The sequence below is a fragment of the Mesoplodon bidens genome (genome assembly GCF_964165515.1).
Source record: "Mesoplodon bidens genome assembly, chromosome: 2".
NCBI lineage: Eukaryota > Metazoa > Chordata > Mammalia > Artiodactyla > Ziphiidae > Mesoplodon > Mesoplodon bidens.
The window spans coordinates 23,932,136-23,956,535 of NC_138177.1; the positions used below are offsets into that span (position 1 = coordinate 23,932,136).

The 24,400-nt window shown below is 33.6% G+C and overlaps 1 protein-coding gene across 20 annotated transcripts in view; it reads right to left on the reverse strand.

Moving 5' to 3' along the window:
- Window positions 1–24,400, reverse strand: part of CDC42BPA (CDC42 binding protein kinase alpha) — a 323,580-nt gene that overhangs the window by 104,501 nt on the left and 194,679 nt on the right. For 17 of the 20 annotated variants that reach the window (XM_081225007.1, XM_081225002.1, XM_081225006.1 and 14 more), the window contains exons 12-14: window positions 14,225–14,358; window positions 3,802–4,044; window positions 3,442–3,552 (exon numbers count right to left, since the gene is read on the reverse strand). In XM_081225007.1, coding sequence (XP_081081133.1) covers window positions 3,442–3,552; window positions 3,802–4,044; window positions 14,225–14,358 — 488 coding nt within the window. The remainder of the gene's footprint in view (window positions 1–3,441; window positions 3,553–3,801; window positions 4,045–14,224; window positions 14,359–24,400) is intronic. The other 3 variants (XM_081224995.1, XM_081225000.1, XM_081225001.1) reach the window with 1 other exon arrangement.

The following is a 24,400-nucleotide window of genomic DNA, read 5'->3' on the forward strand; positions in this document are numbered from 1 at the left end:
TACTTCCCTTACAGATCTAAGAAGAGTTGTTGATTTTTCAATTTGTTCAGCTTTTTATTTCTTGTTAGAACAAAGTGGTGACTTCTGAAGTTCTTATATACTGGATTGGAAACTGATAGTATTCTTTGGAGTTTTTAAGTATAGGATCCTGTGATCTGCAAATAGAGATAGTTTTACTTCTTCTTTTCCAGTTTGGATGCCTTCTATTTCCTTTTCTTATCTAATTCCTCTGGCTAGAACCACCAGCATGTTAAGTGCAGTGGTGAAAATGGGCATCCTTGTCTCACTCCTAAACTCAGGGAAATTTTTTTCAGTCATTCACCATTGAGTATGATGTTAGCTATGGGTTTTTCATAAATGCCTTTGATCATGTTGAGTATATTCCCTTCTATTCCTTGTTTTCTGAGAGTTTTTATCATGAAAGGATGTTGAATTTTGTAAAATGACTTATGTGGATCAATTAAGATGATCATGTGGTTCCCCCCTCCCTGTGGTTCTTTCAATGTGATGTATTACACATTGATTTATTTTCTTACATTCAACCACCCTTGCATTCCTGGGATAAACCCCACTTTGCCATGGTTTATAATCCTTTTAATATGGCTTTGGATTTGGTTTGCTGGTGTTTTGTTGAGAATTCATACGTCTATATTTGTTAGGAATACTGGTCTGTAATTTTCTTTTCTTGTGATATTATTCATATGGCTTTGGTATTATGGCAATGCTGGCCTTATGGAATGAGTTAGGAAGTGTTCCCTATTCTTGTATTCTGTGGAAGAGTTTAAGAAGAATTGGTGTTAATTCTTCCTTAAAAGTTTGGTTCAGTTCACTAGTGAAGCTATCCAGTCCTGGGCTTTTCTTTGTCAGGAGGTTTCTTATTACCAATTCAATCTCTTTGCCTGTTGTAAATCTGTTGAGACTTTCTCTTTTGTCTTGCATTTAGGTAATTTGTGTGCTTCTCGATCTGTCCATTTCATCTAGATTATTTACTTTGTTGGCATAGAGTTGTTCATAGTATTCTCTTATAATCCTTTGGCTTTCTGATGATAGGTATTAATATCCACTTTCATTTCTGATGTTAGTTATTTGTTTCCCCCTTCCTCCCTCTCTGTCAGTCTAGCTAAAGGTTTGTCAATTTTGTTGATCTCTCAAAGAATGAACTTTGGTTTCATTCCCCTTATTATTATTATTCTGTTCTCATTTTATTGAACACTGCTCTCTAATCCTTATTATTTCCTTCCATCTTCTAGCTTTGTTTCCTTTGCTCTTCTTTTTCTAGTTCTGTAAGATATAAAGTTAGGTATTTTCTAATTTCCCTTGTGATTTCTTCATTGACCCACTGGTCGGTTAAGAGTGTCTTATTTCATTTCCACATATTTTTTTAACATTCCAGTTTTCCTTATGCTATTGATTTCTAGCTTCATTCCATTGTGATTGGAGTAGATACTTTGTGTGATCTCAATCTTTTTACATTTATTGAGATTTATTTTGTGGCCTAACATCTGGTCTATCCTGGAGAATGTATCAATTGCCCTTGAGAAGAATATGTATTCGGCTGTTGTTGGGTGGAGGGTTCTATATATGTATCTGCTAGTTCTAGTTGGTTATATTGTTGATCAAGACATCTATATGCTTATTTATCTTCTGTCTATATGTTCTACCCATTTTTGGAAGTGGGGTATTAAAGTTTCTAATTTTTATTCAAGAACATTTTTTCTCTTCAATTCTATTGAAGAGTATTCTTAACGAAGTAAAGATTCCTACAACCTTTTAAAGGGGCCAAAATAAGTTTCAAAATTTACATGTGTATACCTTTAAATCAAGAAATTCCACTTTCAGAAAATATCTTAAAGAAATGGTAGTATGATCATAATAATAGCTAACAGTTATTGAGCCTTTACTTTGTGCCAGGCCATGGGCTAAGCATTTTAAATGCATTAACTAATTTATTGGGTAGTTTTATTATCCCAAATTTTCCAAATCTGTAAATGATACAAGAGATTATGAGTGTCTGATATGTAGGTAAACACATGTGACTCAGAGTTTTCAATGAGCAGTGTTTGTTACAGAAAAAAATAAAAATCAAACTAGTGGACAGAATGGTACTAAGAATTAGAAAACCTGGGTTTAAACTGTACTCTATCATTTAAGACTATAAAATCCTAAACTCATCTGAGTTTTGTTTTCCTCAAATGCAAATAATCTGTAAGATTTCCTCCAGTTTGCACTTTGTGATTCTTGTGTTTACCAAAATCACCTAAGATAGTGCTGGAAACAAAGTAGTCCCTGACTGAAAGTTATTTGAGATGGTAATGTAATGACTTCTATATACTAATCCTGCTCTAGAAGCATAGATTATTTATAGAAGAAACATCTTTATTTTGGAAAGCTAACCAAGACTGTGCAATCATGATTAATCAAAACAAAACAAATAATATACCAGTCTATGTTTTCAATAAGTCACAGTTTAGGTGGAGAGACATTTTGTGAATAAATAATTATAATAAGAGCTATTGTAAAGTTATTAACAAAATTCTATAGCAGCAGAGAATAAGGAATATTTAGACTTCCTGAGATGACATTCAACTTCAACCTTATATTTGCTGGATGAATAAGATACTAGACTAGGCACGCAAGGAGCGTGTGGAGGTGGTGTCTGGCAGACAATGCAGAGGAATTGGGATATGCAAAGAGTAGAGTCAAGAAAAGTCAGACATCATATTCAGATTATAATCTAGTGTTATAGAAATACAATGTCAATTAATCCTAATTCTCTCACTTTGACATATATAATATTATTATTATAGCTAATAGTTACTGACCACTTATGATGTGGCAGCTTACATACATGTATATGTACTCCTTACATGAAACCAATGAGATAGGGTTTTACAAATGAGAAATTAAGGTCCAAAGAGATTAAATGTTTTGTCCAGCGTTACACAGCTGGTAACTGATGAGGCTAGGCTTTAAAACCAGATAGTCCAACTCTAGAGCTGGCACAAAGATTTCCCTTGCTAAGCACTTCTGCTGAGATGTTTAAATCCAGGCCAATTATCACCTCATCCCACTTAACAGAAGTATCTGCAAAGCTACCTCCGAGCCTCTCCTAAGTCACTTAACAAGACAGAGGATCTGGACATCTAACCCTGCCTCCCATGATATTACCAATATATCTTGTCAAGGTATGCAGCCCTTCATAAATATTTTAACTCCTTCCTGAAAGATTTCTTCTCCCCACTAAATATAGCCTTCCCTTTCCTTACAGCATGATTAAGAAGTCTATACCAGCTTCCTATTGATAAGAATGAGAATTAAGAATACTATGTCTGAAGGATAGCTAGTTTTTACTCTACACCAGAAAGAGAACATAACACAGTCCTGTTAAGCAGAAAGAGGAGAAAATTAATTCAACTTCATAAATATGAAATCAAACGATACCTTCAGTCCCTCTAATTCATTTTGCAGTTGCTTAGAATAGTGCTCGCTCTGTTCGCGCAATTTCCTGTCTTTAGATGCTTCAGCAGCTACAGCTTCTGTACGAACTTCCAGCTTTAAAATAAAATGAAAAAAGCAGATTTCATGGTTATAATTGTTTCTCCAATAAAATGTCTCCCCATAGGAATTTACCTTGCAATAGATAGATAACTCAAATATTGAAATTCATATTAAATATTACTACCAAACTAAAAAAAAACTCTTTTCAAAAATTAAAGAATGAAATATATATTATTTCACTAGTCTGAAAAAGCAGCTTTAATCACTACCCCATGGGCACTACAAATTTGCCTGACTACTAACCTCTTTTTTGGCTCTTTCTGTTCTGCGCAGTTCTTGCCTTAAGCTTTCAACTTTTTGCATCACCAGGTCCACCTCTTCTTCCTTATCTCGGACATGGCGAGCAAGTTTCTGTTTTTGGGTGTGCAATTCTGTTAGCCGCTCATTGATCTCCATGAATTCCTGCATGGCCAGTTTCCTCTGACAGTGTGCGTCTTTCAGCTCTTTGGATTGGTTTTTTAATCGCTCACTAGCCTGGACTAGTTCCTACAGTTTTGTAAAAAGAATATAAGTTACCAATTCTGCACCTTAGGGACCAAATTTGGCCATCAAAATATTTATCATGAAGTCAAGAAGAGCCAAAATTATTCACCTCAGAACAAAATTAAAAGAAATGAACTACTTTTGAACAGATACTAGGAGCATGGTGCTCTGTTCATATCCTCAGTTCCTTATGCTAACATGCTAACTGCAAAGGAACAACTGATTTAACCTTCCAGTACCTTAGTTTCAATAAATAAATAAACAAATAAAGGTATAGGAATACAAGATACAATGGAAAAGGTAAAGATTTTATGAAATTTAATGGATATCTGTGAGATTAAAAAAAATTATATCAAATGATTACAAATGATAGAAACAAGGGCTGTATTTGATGTGGAGACTAACTCTTGGGCCAGCAGCAAGGAGAAAAGCTAATTAAAGTGAGAAACTTAGAAGGAGCTGAAGTAGACTTGGGTCAGTAGAACCACCTGCCTCCCAGCAAAAGGAAATGCAAACCTTCTTTGAGGAAAAGAGTCTCAATGACCTCTATTTTTTTTTAAAGAGCATACAAATATGAGCTCACAACCATTCCCAAACACCCAAAGGACAAACAACCACAAGCAAACATTACAAACAATAAAAATAAACCCCAATGGTATTTGGATATTAGAACTATCAGATACTGATAAGATTGCTATACATGAAATGTTTGAAGAAATAAAAGGAAATCATAAAAATAGGAAAATGACAAAAGGCTATTTAAAATGATGAGGCAAAAAGACTACGAAAAACCTTTTATAAAACATTGTATAGAGCATTTAGAAATGAAAAAATGTAAGTATTAACATTAAGAACATGAATCCACTAATATTGAAAGCTCTACCTTTATGAAGAAAAATAAGAAGAAACTCAAACCCAGAAACTTTAAAAAATAAAGTATATAACATTAAAAAAAAAAAGAAATCAGAGGGAAAAAACACAAATCACCTGTTTCCCATCCTCAAAAAGGAAAAAAAAAAGATAATTAGAGCAGACATCTAAGAAGTAACAATAGTAACAGGAGAACATATTTTTAAAGAGATAATAATTAAAAATGTACACACAGAAAAATTACTTTTGAAGTATGAGGCTAAAAAATAATGAGATTCATACAAACACAAATTGACAGAGCTTATCACAACCAGATCTGAACTTAAAGGAACCTCTAAATATTTATTTCAGGAAAATCAAAAATGATTTTAGAAGGAAGGTCTAATGAAAGAGAAGTGGAGGGCTAAGAAATTGGTAAACACAAATATGAATGTAAGAAAACTTGTATATAAGATTGTATTATTGTCTCATTTGTACAGTAAACAAAAAGGACATAACTGACATATTGGTCCAAAAAAGCACAGTAGTTGGGAAGAAGCAATAGAGTTAAAGGTCCTCAAAGTGTTTGGGAGCAACAGTTTAAGATACTGGGTTGGCCAAAAGATTCATTCGGTTTTTCCCATAAGATGGCTCTAGTAGCGCTTAGTTGTCTTTAACCTCATTCGAAACAATTTTGTTAGATTTTCTTGTGACACCTGTCATAACAGTATGCATTAAAAAAAAACTTATCAAAACTGGTGAATTTTTGTGTAGCCATTTTAATACTTAAGATAGAAGAAAAAAGCAACATTTTCAGCATATTATGCTTTATTATGTCAAGAAAGGTAAAAACTCAAACACAAAAGAAAGATTTGTGCAGTGTATGGAGAAGGTGCTGTGATTGACTGAACGTGTCAAAAGTGGTTTGCGAGGTTTCATGCTGGAGATTTCTTGCTGGACGATGCTCCACAGTCAGGTAGACCAGTTGAAGTTGATAGTGATCAAATCGAGACATTAACTGAGAACAATCAATGTTATACCACGCGGGAGATAGCCGACATACTCAAAATATCCAAATCAAGCGATGAAAATAATTTGCACCAGCTTGGTTATGTGAATTGCTTTGATGTTTGGGTTCCACATAAGTTAAGCAAAAAAACCATTCCTGACCGTATTTCTGCATGCAATTCTCTACTTAAACGTAACGAAAACATACCGTTTTTAAAGCAAATTGTGATGGGTGATGAAAAGTGGATACTGTAGGGCTTCCCTGGTGGCGCAGTGGTTGAGAATCTGCCTGCCAATGCAGGGGACATGGGTTCGAGCCCTGGTCTGGGAAGATCCCACATGCCGTGGAGCAACTAGCCCCATGAGCCACAAATACTGAGCCTGTGCGCCTGGAACCTGTGCTCCGCAATGAGAGGCCGCGATAGTGAGAGGCCCGCGCACCGCGATGAGGAGTGGCCCCCACTTGCCGCAACTAGAGAAAGCCCTCACACAGAAACGAAGACCCAACACAGTCATAAATAAATGAATAAATAAATAAATAAATAAATAAATAAATAAATAAAGATTACAAATGTTTAAAAAAAAAAATGAACTCTTATAAAAAAAAAAAAAAAAGTGGATACTGTACAACAATGCAGAAAAGAAGAGATTGTGGGGCAAGTGAAATGAACCACCACCAATCACACCAAAGGATGGGTTTCATCCAAAGAAGATGATGTTGTGTATATGGTGGGATTGGAAGGGAGTCCTCTATTTTGAGCTCCTTCTGGAAAACCAAACAATTAACTCCAACAAGTACTGCTCCCATTAGACCAACTGAAAGCAGCACTCAACGAAAACCATCTGGAATTAGTCAACAGAAACCGCATAACCTTCCATCAGGGTAACACAAGACCGCATGTTTCTTTGATGACCAGGCAAAAACTGTTACAGCTTGGCTGGGAAGTCTAATTCATCTGCCGTATTCACCAGACATTGCACTTTCAGATTTCCATTTATTTCAGTCTTCACAAAATTCTCTTAATGGAAAAAATTTCAGTTCCCTGGAGGACTGTAAAAGGTACCCAGAACAGTTCTTTGCTCAAAAAGATAAAAAGTTTTGGGAAGATGGAATTATGAAATTGCCTGAAAAATGGCAGAAGGTAGTGGGACAAAAGGTTGAATACATTGTTCAATAAAGTTACTGGTGAAAATGAAAAATAAGTCTTTTATTTTTACTTAAAAACCGAAGGCACTTTTTGGCCAACCCAATATTAAATTTAAAAAAAAGATATTAAATTTAGACTTTGTTAAATATGCACGATAAAATTCAATACTACTAGAAACTGCTAGAATGAGTAGTGAGCAAAATGAGAACAAGAAGCTAGTGGGAAGCAGCCGCATAGCACAGGGAGATCAGCTCGGTGCTTTGTGACCGCCTGGAGGGGTGGGATAGGGAGGGTGGGAGGGAGACGCAAAAGGGAGGGGATATGGAAACATATGTATATGTATAACTGATTAAATTTGTTATAAAGCAAAAAATTAAAAAAAAATCAAGGAAAACATTTTCAAGATGAAAAGAATTCTGGAGATTGGTTTCAGAACAATGTGATGTACCTTACAGTACTCAATTATACGCGTAAAAATGATTAGGATAGTAAATTTTATGTTATATATATTTTGCCACAATTTTAAAAAAGAGCGAACTCAGCCATAAAAAGAATGAAATAATGCCATTTGTAGCAACATGGGTGGACCCAGAGACTGTCATACTAAGCGAAGTAAGTCAGACAGAGAAGGACATATGTCATATGATATTGCTTATATGTGGAATCTAAAAAAATGGTACAAATGCACTTACTTACAAAACAGAAACAGAGTTACAGATGTAGAAAACAATCTTATGGTTACCAGCAGGGAAGTGGGGAGGGATAAGTGGGAGATTGGGATTGACATACACACACTACTATATATAAAATAGAAAACTAATATAGCACAGGGAACTCTGGTCAATACGCTCTAATGATCTATATGGGAAAAGAATCTGAAAAAGAGTGGATATGTGTATACATATAACTGATTCACTTTGCTGTACAGCACTAAGCAATACAACATTGTAAATCAACTTTACTCCAATTAAAAAAAAAAGAGTGAGAAAGGAGATAAAGCATAGAAAATGCATGACAAACAGAAAACAAAAAGTGGTAGAAACATGTCCATATAGATTAGTAATCAAAATAAGTATTAAAAGGAGTAAGTTCACCAGTTAAATGCAGTTTGTTATACCAAATTATGAAACAAAATCTAGACTTAAATAGAAAAAGCATTATTATAGCAATGATAAAATTTTATTCACTAGAAAGAAATCCCACTCTAAATTTTTGTGCATTCCATAAGATAGGCTCAAAATATATTAGAAAAAATACTGCTAGAACGTCACAGAAAAACTGGTGAATACATCATCATGAGAAAATCCAACTTCTCTATGATTAATAGATAAACCAAGCAGTTAAAAAAATAGTAAATATAAAGAAGATTTGAAAAGCTCAATTAATAACCTTCATGTATATTTAGAAGCTTGCATCCAACATTGGGAAACACATTCTTCTTAAGCATATATTGAATATTTAAAAATGAAAAGGTCTAGATCATGCAGTGATTCTCAGTAGATTTCAAAGAACAGATATCATACAGATCAAGTTCTTTAATAATATTACCATTAAAATAGAAATAAAAAATAACAAGGCTAAATTCCATAATAACTCACAGATCAAGGAGAAAAATCATAAAGGGTATTAAAATATTTAGAACTAAAAAAATTTAAATACAGAAAACAATAAAAATGTTTAGTAAAGACTAAAACTTGGGGATGCAGTAAAAGGTATTGTATATACATTGGGGGAAATTTATAGCCTGAAATACTTATACTGAAACTAAAAAAAAGTTGAAATTCAATGAAATTCCACATAAAAAGTTAAGAGAGAACAACCTATTAACAGCTTCCCCCAATATGAGATGATAATAAAGAACATAAATTAATGAAAAGGAAACATGAGAATAATAAAGATCAACAAAGCCAAAAGCTTGTTCTTTGATCTCACTAAATATCTGGTGAGGTCAAACAAGGGAACAAGAATAAATGCACAAAGAAATAATATGAAGAAAGAAGAAGAGGTTATAACTACAAATCTAGGAGAAATAAAAAAAGGTAAAAGGATGCAATGAAAAATTTTATGCCAGTAAATTTTTCAACTTAAGATATGAACAAATTCCTATAAAAATAAATTTAGCAAAACTGTTTCAAGAAGAAATAGAATGCCTGAATAGTCCTATAACAATTAAAGTAACTAAACCAATAGCTAACAAAAATTCCCCATCCTCCCAAGTGGGAAAAAATCTCCAGACTCAGATGGTTTTACAGATGATTCCTCCAATGTGTTTCAAGGAACGAAACATTCTTCTTATACAAACTTCTCTGGAGAACAGAAAAAGAGGCAGTGCTACTCAGCTAACTCTATAAGACCAGTATAATCTTGATACCAAAGGGGACCAAAAAAAAAAGAGAGAGAGAGAAAGAGAGAGAAAAAAAAAGCCCATCTCATTGAAGAAAACAAATAAAAAATCCTAAAAAAACCCAAAGACATTAGCAAATCAGGTCAGTGATATATAAAGTGGGTAAACATGAACTCTGGAACTCAACTCCCTGTGTTGAAATTCCAGTTCCCCCACTTTCTAGCCCTATGATCTTGAGCAAATGTACCTAACTTCTCTGTGTGGGATCTCACCATTTATAAAATAAAAACACTACTACTACTGCTGCTGCTGCTGCTGCTACTACTCACACTTAAATTACAGGGTTCTTTAAAAGATTAAATGAGCTAATAAATGTAATGCACTTAAAACAGTACTATTAGAACAGATGCAAGATAACTGTTACCTATATTATCATATTAATATTTAGGAGACAATACACGGGCAATTCAGTTTTAACCCAGAAAAGTAAAACTGGTTTAATGTTAGAAAAAGTTTATAAAGTAAGTCATCAAACCAATTTATTTTTATTTATTTTTGGCTGAGTTGGGTCTCTGTTGCTGCGCCCGGGCTTCCTCTAGTTGAAGCGAGTCGGGGCTACTCTTCATTGAGGTGCATGGGCTTCTCATTGCGGTGGCTTCTCTTGTTGTGGAGCACGGGCTCTAGGCGCACGGGCTTCAGTAGTTGTGGCTCATGGGCTCTAGAGCACAGGCTCAGCAGTTGTGGCTCATGGGCTCTAGAGCACAGGCTCAGCAGTTGTGGCTCACGGGCTTAGTTGCTCCGCGGCATGTGGGATCTTCCCGGGCCAGGGCTCGAACCCGTGTCCACTGCATTGGCAGGTGGATTCTTAACCACTGCGCCACCACAGAAGCCCCAAACCAATTTATTAAAGGAGAACAATCATATAATTCCATCAATAGATATGAACAAATTTCTAGAAATTTGTTGCAATACTGTGCAAAAAAAGCACATTTAATAAAGTCAATATCCATTTTTGATAAAAATGATTAGCAAAATAGGAATAGAAGATAATTTTCTTAACCTGATAAAAAGTATTTACCAAAACTTTACAGAAAACATTATTATTTTCTTAGAAATCAGGAATAAGATAGGGATGCCTGCTATCATCACTTCTATTGAATGTTGTATTTGAGGTCCTAGCTTATACAGTAAGACAAGGAAAGAAAGAAAAGTAAAAAAAAAAAAAAAAAAAAAAAAAATCAAAAGACAAAGAAAAAACCTGTCATTATTTCATAAAACCTTAAAGAATCTCAAATATATTATTACAATTAATAAGAGTTTAGAAATGTTGCTAGAACAGAATCCGTAAGAAAGTATAATTTTAAAGGTACCATTTAAAATATGAAAACTTACAATCATAAATTTAAGGAAAGGCAAACAAGACCTGTATAGAATTTTATGGAGAAACATTTTAAAATACTTTAACGATACAGAGTGATATACCACTTTTTGTGGATAAAAAGACTGTGGGACTGCAGAGAAAATAATTTTATGTTTTTGTACAGTTAGGCCTTTCTAAGCAAATTTTACTGAAACTTGGAACATGGGTTAAAAGCAAGCCTCGTAAAGTAATTTATGACTAATTTAGATATGTAGTGAGAAAACTCCAAAGAGATTTAACTCCTGGACTTATGTGTTTACATTTCAAGGAGGGTTGGAGAGAGAGGTAAGAGCCTGTACCAAGGAGATAATCTCTTTATAGAGCTGGAGACTTGGATACATCTTTCCACCAGAGTGACTTATTTATATTCCAAAGGGTCCTAGATCCTTCTCTTTAGGTTTCCAAGGAGACCCGCAAAAAGGTGGGTAGAGATAGAGGGGAAGAAGGAAGCATCTGCCTCTCTCCTCTATGTAAACACCACGATTCACTATTTCAGGGCTCTTTCTCTACCATACAGTGTCCATATGTGTAGGGTTGTATCCAACCAGCTCTCACTGTGTTACCCTAAAGGGTAAGAACAGGCATACAGGAAAGCCACCTGGTTTACGTTTTGTTTTGCTTTTCTGAATGTAAATCGTAATAATCTTTCCTTGCTCTTGAAATCTTGTGTGCATTTAGAATGATATTAATAAACATGGATAAGAACGTAAAGACTCAATGTTATAATGATGTCAATTCTCTTGAAATTGCTCTATGGATTTAATGCAATTTTAATCAAAATCCCATCATAGTTTTCAAGGAATAGAGAGTTGAGATATAAACCCATGCATAAATGGAAATTTAATATATGACAGAGGTGACACTGCACATCACTAAGGGAAGGAGGGCCTATTTAGTAAATGAACAACTGGCTAGCCATATGGGAAAAAGTGAAATTGGATCCTTATCTCATATGATACACAAAAACAAATTTCTGATGCATTAAAAATTTAAATATGAAAACCAAACATAAAAACTTCAAGATAAAAATTTAGGAGAATTGTTTTTTACCTTAGATTTCTTACATAAGCCAGCAAATGCAATAATCATAAAAATAAAGATTGATGAATTTGACTACATTAAGACTAAAAACTTTTGTTAGTCAGAAGCTCCCATAAACAAGATGAAAAGACAAGCCACTACCTGGGAGATATCTGTAACATACATAATCGATAAAAGATTAGCATGTCCAGAAAATTCTTACAAACCAATAAGGAAAAGACAAACAACCCAACAGAAAAATGTATAAAGTATATTAAGAAGCATTTCACAAAAGAAGAAATATAAATGATAAATGGACATGTGTGAGGATACTCAGCCTCATTAGTAATTAGAGAATGCAGATTAAGACCATTCTAAAACATCATTTTAGACCTAAAATGTCAACTTAGATTAGGTTGGCCAAAAATAATATCTAGTAATATGAAGTACTGTTGAATATAAAAACTCCTGTACACTACTAGTAGGAGTATAAATTGGTAGAAGCAGTGGAAAATGATTTGACATCATCATAAAAAATACAATATTTCCATTGCATATGACCCAATTATTCTATTCGTGTTTGTGTGTGTGTGTGTGTGTGTGTGTGTGTGTGTGTGTCTGGATAAATGTTCAAGAATCATCATAGCAGCATCATGTATAATAGCTATTAATTATAAGCAACCTAAATGTCTGCAAACAAAAAATTAGATATGTAAATTGTGGGTGCTGACATAACGGGGTATTTTATAGCAACTAAATGAATGATCAACAGCTATATAGACAAATCTTAGAAACAACGTTGAGTGAAAAAAGCAAATTGCAAAAGACTGCATATACCATTTTACAAAGCTCAAAAAAAGCCAACACTAATATACTATTTAGAGATACACTAATATGTGATAAAAAATTTTTAAGTAAGGGAATGATTAACATAAAATTCAGAACAGTGATTACCATTGTCAGGGAAGTGATGAGAAAGGAATAGGAAATGACTACCCAGGGCTATGTCACAAAATAGGTAACGCTCTATTTCTTAAGTTGGATGTTTGGTTCATTTTATTATTTGCGTCAAAACTTATATAATGTTACATTTATTTTTTATATGCATCAAATGAAAAAAATCTTGAAAAGAATATCTGCTGCCTGTAGGATATCAGGCAAATCATTTAAAATTCTTTATCAATATGATGTGTTTCATTTCAGCACTACCCTCTTCTCAAAATATACTGAAAGGATTTTTAATATTAAAACTTATTAAAAATTGGCCAAGTACCTATTACTATAAATCTAGATATCAGATGCTCATCCTTATTATGTTAACCAAGTTTGGCTGAGTAATCCTACCTTTAAATACATAATAGTAATTATTAATATAATATTATTAAAACAAATACGATGTCTGTTATAAATTCCAAATATTATTAAATTGACCATGAATATAAGTGAATCTATACAAAACATTGCTTGAAAGTGCATCAAGAAAAAAGTAAAAATATACTAATCTAATTCACTTTGACCTTCATAGCTTTCTCTGTTAATTTTTTTGATTAGCTTCATCAGCAAAAGGTTATTTGTTTTATTTTTAATTACCTCCATTTCTTTATGGGCAGCAAGACTTAAAAGTCTTCCCCAGAAGGACTTCATCTGTTTTATCAATGAATTATACACAACATCATTGAATACAATTTATTCTATGCCATAAACCACTCATTTCTTTTTTGCATTGGCTAATATTAATTCCAACATTCTAAAATTTGTTAATGAAAGGCAAAGTACACACAGCATATCATTTATGTAAAGTATTTTTCTCTTGTGCTCGAATATTATATATCCTATTGGACTGTGTTACTGTGTCCTAGCTATTAATAAATTTTGTTGATGTTTATAGTAATATTTACATGTTCACAAAGTTCTTATGAAAGTAACTTCAGCTTATTCATCCATGCTTTGAAAGATAAACTGACATCTAAAAAAATGATTAAAGAAATTTTCTATCATAATCTTTAAAGAATGTTCATATTAGCAAGTCACAATGAAAATATGCCTGTATTTTTCATTTTTCCATAGACACTAAACAGATTTTTACTATTCTCTCACTTCTTCATAATATTTCTTTTTCAATAACATTTACTTTTAATCAAGTCCTTTGATTATTAACTCTCCAAAAGAACACAAGATTCTGAACTTTGAAGCCTTGAAAATTTAGAAGTTTCTTCATAACTAGCCATTCATCAAATGTCATACACCAAAATAATTCTTAAATTTTTAAACCATCTTTTTACAGACAAAGTATACTATATATTATTGTAATTCTTCATGAATGCTTTCAGTATACAAGTTAAACAAGATTAAGAATTCAGAAAAGGCTTTAACAATCTATCTATGTATTTTTACCTTATTTAATTCTTCCCTTTCTTGTTGTAATGTTTTGATTTGTTTTTCATAAGCCTTGATTTGTCTAAAAGCATCATCTAGTTCTCGCCTCACAGAATTAGCTTCTTCAAGTTGCTGTTCCAAGTGACTTGATTCTAAAAACAGGAAACAATGTTTCTTTTACTATTTGCATAAAAATAAATACTCAAAACCAAGGTTTAAAGCAACTAAATTTAAAAAAATAAAGTATTTTGATATTGGTATTCAGCTTATCAACACCACATGCCACTGACTCATGAAAATTAAGTGCTTATCAGTTCACTGTAAAGATGGTGAATAGGTAATGCCAGGATGAAGAACAAATTTTAAGTGCAAAGTTTTTGCACAGAATTTATGTGCAAAAATGCCTTCATATCTATTAGAAAAAAAAGACCATAATTCCAAAAAACAGTATCTTCAGAACCAATTAAAAACTTAAAACTAACAGAAAAGAACACGACCAATCAAACAAAATAGATAAGTTTTCCTCTACTGTTAGTTAGCATTCTTCTGCTGATATTACTCAAATTATTGTATGATGGTTTTGCTTCTAACATTGTGGTTCCAGATCACCCCGCCTGGTTTCACTAGTGGTGATTTGAAGAATAAACTCTGATTTCTAAAAGCAAATATTTGAAATAGGCTCAGGGAGTTGAGTAACTTGCCTAAGGTCACATTGCTAAATGAGTATCAGAGCTAACTACAGCCCACCAGTCTTACATCAACCTCTCCAACTTAAAAAGTAATGTAATCAAGTGATGTTTAACATTATAAGTTCAGAAGAGTTATTATAAAATAAAATAAAATTATTAATCTTAACATATGCTTAAATAAAATTTAATAAATTGATATGAAATATCCCTGGCATCAAAAGTAAATTAGCAAATTAAAGAATTGAAGCCAGTGTAAACAGAGAAATTTAAACACATTCATTGTTAATTTTGTTCTGGATATTTTCTATTTTTTACAGCCTTGTTACTGAGTGTCATCCCGAGAGAAGTAGCATTAGCATCCTCTGGGAGCTTGTCAGAAATGCAGAATCTCAGGCCCCACCCCAGACCTAATGAATCAGAATCTATATTTTAACAAGATCCCCAGATGGCTCATTTGCAAATTAAAGGCAGGGAACAAATGCACAGAGCATTGCACACTGTTGAGTTTGATGCTTTCAATAAATGAAGAAGTGTTTATAATACGTTAGTTCTATTGAAAAGAGCGTTTCATTTGTATAGACAAGTCCTGTAGTCAAGAAGTAACTTAAATGTATCCATGTATTACACACTAACTGGTTCTAGATTCCTTAAATAAAATAATCTACTAATATTCAGTGTCCTAAACTTACAGATTTATTAAAAGCTTATTTATATTAGGTATTAGTTTTTAGCAATTTTGAAAATATCTGCAAAGTTGCATTTGATTAGTTTTCATTTTGTCTTAACAGTATGTATTAAGTGTTTTCCTTGAAGAACAATAAAAAATATCAATGGATGTTTAATCTTAAGGATCACAGGGTATTTAGTCTTATATTCAGAAAATTACATTTTATCTTTTTCTCAAATTTCAGCATTTCATGTGGGAATTTTTCTGTTTATACTAATTTCTTTTAAACATCTTAAAAATTTTGTTGTTGTTATTTTAACTTTTCAGCATTTTTAGGAGTTCAATGATTTGTAAAGTAGGTATAATTTAGTTTGTTATTTCTAATAACTTGGAGTCAAAATTTAGTATGTGACACAGCTGATTTCTATAATTTCTGGGGTCATTTTAATCAAATTTTATGGCTAAAGTATATCAATCTAGAGTAGTAAGTAACATGGTGCATTTAGTAATGCCTTCTGAGAATGCTCACTTCCTTTCTTCTACTTTGAAAAGTTCTTCCCTAGCATGTTAAAATTTTTTGCAAATTATTGAGTCATCCATTTATCTAAACTGCTCTGTTAGAAACAAAAAAGTATCAATATTTCATAAAATGTCTGCATCATATAAAGTTTACAGCAAAATGTATTAAATGTGATAGCTTCAACAGTCTTTAAGAACGTTTTTATTGTTTTTATTTCAATATAGGTTAAATTTTAGTTTTATCCCAGCCATTTCATGTTGGCAGCTTTGCCATGGAGTTGTTAAGTAGATAATACAAAATACATGTCAGATTTTCATGACTCATATTTCAGACACTTTAAAAATGCCTAAAAGACTCAAAATATTAATTTAAACAAGAGCAACAGGTAAATTATGAGAAGTACATGAGGAAATGTACTGGATAAAGAAGTTGGAGAAGACAAACCCAGCCAATTTCTTTAAAAACCCTCTAATACGGAGAAAAGTAGAGCATTTGTAATTTGGAATACACAGAATTTTGTATCCCCCAAAGATAAAAACCCCAAATCAAGAAAAATTCAGAACGTATTGAACTTTGGCCAACTACTATAAAATGGCTCAGGCAGAAGAGCCTTCACTTTCACTACAACAAATAGCAAGTTTGATTAAAATTTTGAAAGAAATCCTCAAAGACTATCAAAAATATCTATTAAATATATGGCAACATGACTAGCCAAAACATTTAGATGAAGTTATTAAAAACTATTTTAGTGATTAAATTGAAAAGCAGTACTAGGGAAGTGAGGTTAGCTCACAGCAACAAAATTAACTCACTGCTGCTAGTAGAATCCTGAAACTCAAGCTGTAAGTAATAAGGATTTAATGAGGGCACAATACACAGGAATTTTCTTTGCACTGTGTGGTATATAAGAGAAATATAAAATACGGTCTCTGTCTTGAAGGAGATAGGAAGACAAGAGTAACACTCTTTAAATCATAAAGGAGAAAATCAAATACAAATTGTGTGGCAGGTTATATGGATGATATAGGAATTAAGAGAAGGGCATGACTAAAGTGGCACTCACAGCGGAACACTGATAAACTACAGAGGGACTGAGGCTGGAGTCAGAAGGAGGCTGACAGAACAATCAAAGCACCTCTCTCTCTGATACACAAGAGCAGTGTCACAGCTTTTCCATTATGGTCTTATTTCTCAAATAATCCATAACTCTTCTGATGTGAAGAGATTTTACTTCTAACCATGATGAAAGAAAACAGATTTCCCTATTATCTTCCCCTCCATTCACTATTTTTCTCCTTTACTTACATACTGTAGAACAGTATGTGTGTGTTTGTGTGTGTGTGAGAGAGAAAGAGACAGAGACAGAAAGAGAGAGAAAGGAGACAGAGGGAGACAGAGAAAGGGTGGTTTCAGTGTAGAGTTGGAGGGACACAGACAGTACACAGAGGTGCAAACCATAACGCTTGAGGCACTGTATGGCAATTCCTAAAAAATTAAACACAGAATTACCATATAATTCAGAAATTCCACTTCTTATTATATACCCAAAAGAAGAGAAAGCAGGGACTTGAACAAATATTTGTACAGTCATATTCACAGCAGCATTGTTATTCACAATAAACAAAAGGTGGAAGCAACCCAAGAGTCCATTTATAAATAAATGTATAAACAAAATATGGTATATACATACTGAGGAATATTGTATTAAGGTAGGAAATTCTGACACATGCTATAACATGGATGAACCTTGAATACACTAGGCTAAGCAAAGTAAGTCAGTCACAAAAGGACAAATATTTTATGATTCCATTTATATGAGGTTCCTAGAGTAGTCAGATTCTAAGAAACAGAAAGTAGCATGGTGGATGCCAGGGACTAGTGGGTGGGAGGAATACGAGTTATTGTTTAATGGGTAAAGTAGAGATGGATGGTGGAGACGGTTGCACAGCACTGTGAATGTGCTTAACGTCACTGAACTGTACATTGGAAAAGGGTTAAAATGATCATTTTTATATTATGTATTTTTTATCACAATAAAAAAGATTTAAAAATGAATTAATGAATGATATTGAGGAGATGGAATAAAATCTAGAGTATCACTGGGACTAACACATGATCAAGAAAACAGTGCTTGGGAAGGAAGAATACTAAAAAGAGGGATATAGCTTTTCGTACAACATTATTTTCACTGATTCTACTCCACCTCTGGGAAATGATAAAAACTCATGAGTAGAGTAATCCTATAAGCACTGACTTTAGGGAGAAGGTAGGAATAAAGTAAAGGAAGGGCATTTCAACCAATAATTCAATGGTAATCAATTTCCCCAATTAGGGTGACGCCAGGGACCATTTATTTTTATGTAAGGGATGTGAGCGTGTTGGGGATTGCCTGTAAAGACACAATGTAGGAAGATACATTAGGAATTGGTCAGAGATTTCCAAGAGGGAGGTTTCATTTAGTCGTTCATTCACTCATTCATCAACAAATACTGATTTAGGGGTTTTTATGTGCCAAGCATCATTGTAGGCGCTTCGATATATCAATGAATAAAATATTCAAAGTCCCTGTTTTCAAGGAGCTTATAGTCTGGTGGTAAGGCGAGGGAAGTAAAGCAACACACCAATTTTAAAAATATGTCAGTGGTGAAAAGTTTTACAGAGAAGTAGAAATTTACCAGGTGAAGAGTGTTTCCAGCAAACAAACAAGCATAAAGAAAGAAAGAAACAAATAGATGTTTAGATGGATGGATGGATGGATGGACAGATAGATGGATGAAAAAATGAATGAAATGGGGGTGAAGAACAAGAAGACTACATAAAAAACCAACAACCAAATATGTGTAAAACCTGGAGGTGATTAGGTGAAACTAAAAGTAGTTCACCATGGCTGGGATCAGTGCGTGGAGTAATAACAAAAGACAAACCTAGAAAGGAAAATACATGCAAGATAATGAAGGACCCTGTAATTAGAATTGAGAAATTTTAATCTTATCCCAGAGGCAATGGGGATCCTCTGAAAACATTTAAGTATGTATGTTGAAGCTGTGATGGGATCAGATTTATATTTTAAAAGCTGGACATTATACATAAAATAAACTAAGAAGTCTGAAATTGGAGAGAAAAAGGATGACTGGCCAGGGACAATGGAATCTGACACAGTGTGTCAGGAACATTGAAACTACACAGTGTTAAGTTCCCTGGGTTTTCTTTTTGGTTCTTATTTCACAGACTTAGAGCTGAAGAAGCCAGCAACCCAGAAATGCCAACAGAAGCAGAAAACAAAAGCTTGAACAAAAGGCTACTCTTTCTAGCCAAAGAACCAAGAAGGGGGCAAACTAGCAAGACAGAAAAGTTTTAGAAAATAACCACTCTGCTCAAGTTAAACACCACAGAAAACACTGTGGCCTGATGACCACCTGTGTCAGCGAAAGACAAGTGAGGAACTAGCTTTACAATCACATGAGGTTTTAATGAAGTGCCCAAACACACCACAAGGGTTAATTAGAGAAGGGGGGGCCAGGATTTTCAACCCCCTTGGCTGGTAACAAGCCCCTTCCCACACACAGTGTCAGTGGAGACCACATGGGGAACCAGGACTTCCATCTCCACCGAGCATTAATGAGGATCTCACCCTTCTCCCCATTGGGGTGGTATCAGAAAAGAGTAAGAACTTTCACCATTGCCCAGCAGTAATAAGGCCACCCCTGCCACAGTGTCAGTGGAAACCAGTCAGGGGGCTGGAACTCCCATTCCTTTCCAAGAATAACAAGGAGCCCTTCCTTGGGTGTCAAGGGAGGTCAAGTGGGGAAACTGGATTTCTACCTCAACCTGGCAGTAAGGAGATGGCAATCCCCTTCCCACTGCTGGAATGGTGTCAGGAAAAACCAGCTAAAATGGAAGGTTTAAATAAGATCCAGAGTCATTCATCAAAAATCACTCATCCTACCAAGAACTAGAAAAATCTCAACTTGAATGAGAAAAGAAAATCAATAGATGCTGACACCAAAATAACAGAGATGTCAGAATAACCTGACAAGATATTAACACAGCTAGAATAAAAATGCTTCAATGAGCAATTATAAGCATATTTGAAACAAATGAATAAATAGAAGACCTGAGCAGATACAGAAAGTCTCAGCAAATTAACGAAGATTAATGAAGCAGATTAACAAAGAACAAAACGGGAATTTTATAAATTAATACAATAAAAATATTGGTAGATAGATTCAGCAGCACAAAGGAGGGATCAGAGGGATCACTGAACTGGAAGGTATAACAATAGAAATTAACCAATCTGAATAACAGGAAAGAAAAAACAGAATGGAAACAAAAATGAACAGAGCCTCAGGGACTTGTGTGATGATTTACAAAAGATCTTACACTCGCATCATCAGAGTCCCAGAAGGAGAAGAGAAAGTAGGCAGGTCTGTAAAAGTACTTAGAAAAATAGGGTCTAAAAAAATTCCAAAATATGGCCAAGACACACAGACCTACAGATTCAATAAGATGAACAAACACCAAACATAATAAACCCAAAGAAATCCATGCCAAAACACACCATTAAACATCAGAATACTAAAGAAAAAACCTGCAAGCAGCCAGAGAAAACTTCTTGTGTAAGGGGAAAAAATAGTCAGAATGGCAGTGAATTTCACCTCAGAAAACATGAAGCTTAAAGGAAGTAGCACAGTATTTTTCAGATGCTAAAACAAAAGAACTATCAGTCCAGGCTCCCATGGCCAGCAAAATATTCTTTAGGAATAAAGGGAAAATCAGGACATTCTCAGATGAAGAAAAATGAAGAGAATTTGTTTGTAGCAGACCTACCTTTTAAAAATGGCTAAAGTAAGCTCTCTAAACACAAAGCAAACAATAAAATGAGGAACTCAGTAATATCAGGAAGGAAGAAAGAGCATCATGTAAAAATATGGGTAAATAGAATAGAATTTTTCCCCCTTAAGCTTTCTAAATTATACTTCATGGTTTAAGGAAACACTATAACCTTGTCTGATATGCTTCTAAAACATCTGAAGAGGAAATAATTGAAACAATTATATAATAAACAGGAAGAATAAACAATTGTCATCAACATAAAATAGACTGTTATATTTTATGTATGCCTCACAGTAACCACAAAGCAAAAACCTTCAGTAGATGCACGAAAGAGAAGGAAATCAAAGCACCACTATGGAAAATCATCAATTCACAAATGAAGTCAGTAAGAGAGGAAGAAAGGAACAAGGGAACTGTAAAACAGCCAGAAAACAATAAGATGACATTAGTTAATCTGTACCTACTCAATAATTATTTTAAATATAAATGGATTAAATTTTCCAATAAAGACCTCAAGTGGCTGAATGGATTAAAAAAACAATACCCAATTACATGCTGCCTATAAGACTCACTTCAGCTTTAAGGACACACATAGGCTCAAAATTAAGGGATGGAAAAAGATATTCCACACAAATGGAAACCAAAACAGAATAAGGTTAGCTACACTTTTATCAGACAAAAGAGAGGTTAAGTCAAAAATAATAACAAGAGACAAAAAAAAGATTATAGAATAATAAAGGGGTCAATTCATCAAGAGGATATAACAATTAAAATTTTTTATGACCCCAACACTGTAGTGCCTAAATATATTAAGTATATACAACATATCTGAAGGGAGAAATAGACAACAACACAATAATAGTAAGGGACTTCAATATTCTACTTTCAACAATGGATACATTATCTAGACAGAAAATTGATAAGGAAACATTGGACATAACCTATACTTCAAACCAGATGGATCTAACAGATATATACAAAACATTCCATCCAACAGCAGCACAATATACATTCTTCTCAAACACACAAGGAACATTCTTCAGGATACATCAAGTTAGGTTACAAAACAAGTCTTAACAAATTTAGAAAGAATGAAATAATACCAAGGATCTTTTCCAACCACAAAGGTACAACACTAAAAACCAATAAAGGGAAAGACTGGAAAAATTCACAGAAATGTGGAAATTAACACATTAGTAACCAGCGGGTCAAAAAGGAATTAAAAGGGAAATTTCAAAAAATCTTGAAACAAATGAAAATGGAAAAAATATACCAAAACTTTTGGAATGCAGCAAAAGTAGTTCTAAGAAGGAAGTTCATGGCAATAAACACCTACGGTAAAAAAAAAAAAAAAAACAAAAACGAAGAAAAAAAAGCCTCAGACACTTAACTTTACACTTCAAGCAACTAAAAAAAAGAATAAGGATATTTATATCAATCCTTCTCAAACTCTTTCAAAAAATAAAAGAGGGAATACTCTCAAACTCATTTTATGAGGCCAGCATTACACTGATACCACAGCCAAAAGCAAAAATCAACAAATGGGACTACATCAAACTAAAAAGCTTCTGCACAGCAGAGGAAACCATAAACAAAATTAAAAAGCAACATATGGAAAGGAAGAAAATGTTTGCAAATCAACAAATATTTGACAAGGTGTTTGTGAAAGTTAATAAAGGGAAGTCTCACTAAAATGGAGTTGGGAGGCCAGAAGGGGGAACTCTCACACAGTATCTCTCTTCATCAATTACAGGAAGAACTGTCAAATTACAGACACCAAGAATGGAATCACCAATTACAGGTCCCAACAGGAAAGACAGTACATCACATCTCCTATAAGAAATCAACTACCCCAGGAACTAAGCCAATGAGAAACCATCTTCACCCTGAACTCTCACTTTTCTCCAAAGGACTTTCATTCAAAACAACCTTTCCCAACTTCCTCATTTTTCTCTATAAAATGTTCCTCACTTTGTTAAACCTGCCTATGATTTTTGCCATGGCTTGCTTGTCCCAAACTGCAATTCTTTGCTATTCCCAAATAAACCCATTTTTTCTGGTAAAATAACTGACTTTTACTTTGCAGATCAACAAGTTGGTACAGAAAATGTACAAAGAACTCATAAACTCAATGGCAAAGAAACAAACAATCCTATCAAAAAATGGGCAGAGGAGCTGAATAGACATTTTTCTAAAGAAGACATATAAATGGCCAACATGGAAAGGTGCTCAACATCACTAATTATCAAGGAAATGTAGATCAAAACCACAATGAAACATTATCTTGTACCTGTTAAAATAGTTTTCATCCAAAAGATAAGAAATAAAAAGTGTTGGCAAAGATGTGGTAAAAAGGGAACCCTTGTGTACTATTAGTGAGAATGTAAATTGGTGCAGCTACTATGGAAAACAGTATGGAGAGTCCTCAAAAAATTAAAAATAGAACTACCATATGATCCAGCAATTCCACTTCTGGAATTGTATATATACAATAGAGTACTTTTCAGCCACAAAAATAAATCTTGCCATATGTGACAATATGGATTGGACCTTGAGGGCACTGTGCTAAGTGAAATAAATCAGACAGAGAAAGACAAATACAGTAAGATCTCATTTACATGTGGAATCTAAAACAAAAACAACAATAACAACAAACTAAACTCACAGATATAGAGAAGATTGGTGGTTGCAAGAGACGGGGGTGCAGGGTGGGTTAAAGGAGGAAAGATGGTCAAAAGGTACAAACTTCCAGTTATATAATAAATAAATACTGGGGATGTAATATACAACGTGGTGCTATTATTACAGTTAATAATACTGTATTGTATATTTGAAAGTTGCTAAGAGAATAGATCTTACAAGTCCTCATCACAAGAAAAAAGAGTTTATGACTATAGTGGTGATGGAAGTTAACTAATCTTACTAAGGTGACTATTTCACAATATATACAAATATTGAATCATTATGTTGTACACCTGAAACTAAGATAATGTTACGTGTCAATCATATCTCATTAAAAAACCAAAAAACAAAAGAAGAAAACAAACTAAAAACCCAGGCAAAGGCAGTACCAAAAAAAAAAAAAAGAAAAGAAAAATACAACAAAGACCAGTATCTCTCATGTGTACATATTAAAAATTCCTGAACAAAACAGTGGAAATAGAATTAATATATAAAAATAATTATACACCATGACCAGGCATGTGCATATTCCAATGATTCAATATTTCAAAATCAACCAATTTAATCCACCATATTAACAGGTTAACTAAAGAAAAAAAACCACACATGTTCTTATCAATCAGTGCAGAAAAAATATTTGACAAAATTCAAACCCATTCATGATAAAACCCTTAGAAACACAGAAATAGAGGAGAGCTTCTAAATTGATGAGAGTATCTATAAAAGGCCTACAGCTAATATTACAATTAAAGGTGAAAGACTTAATACTTTCCCCCTAAGATAGGAAAGAAAACCAGGATGTC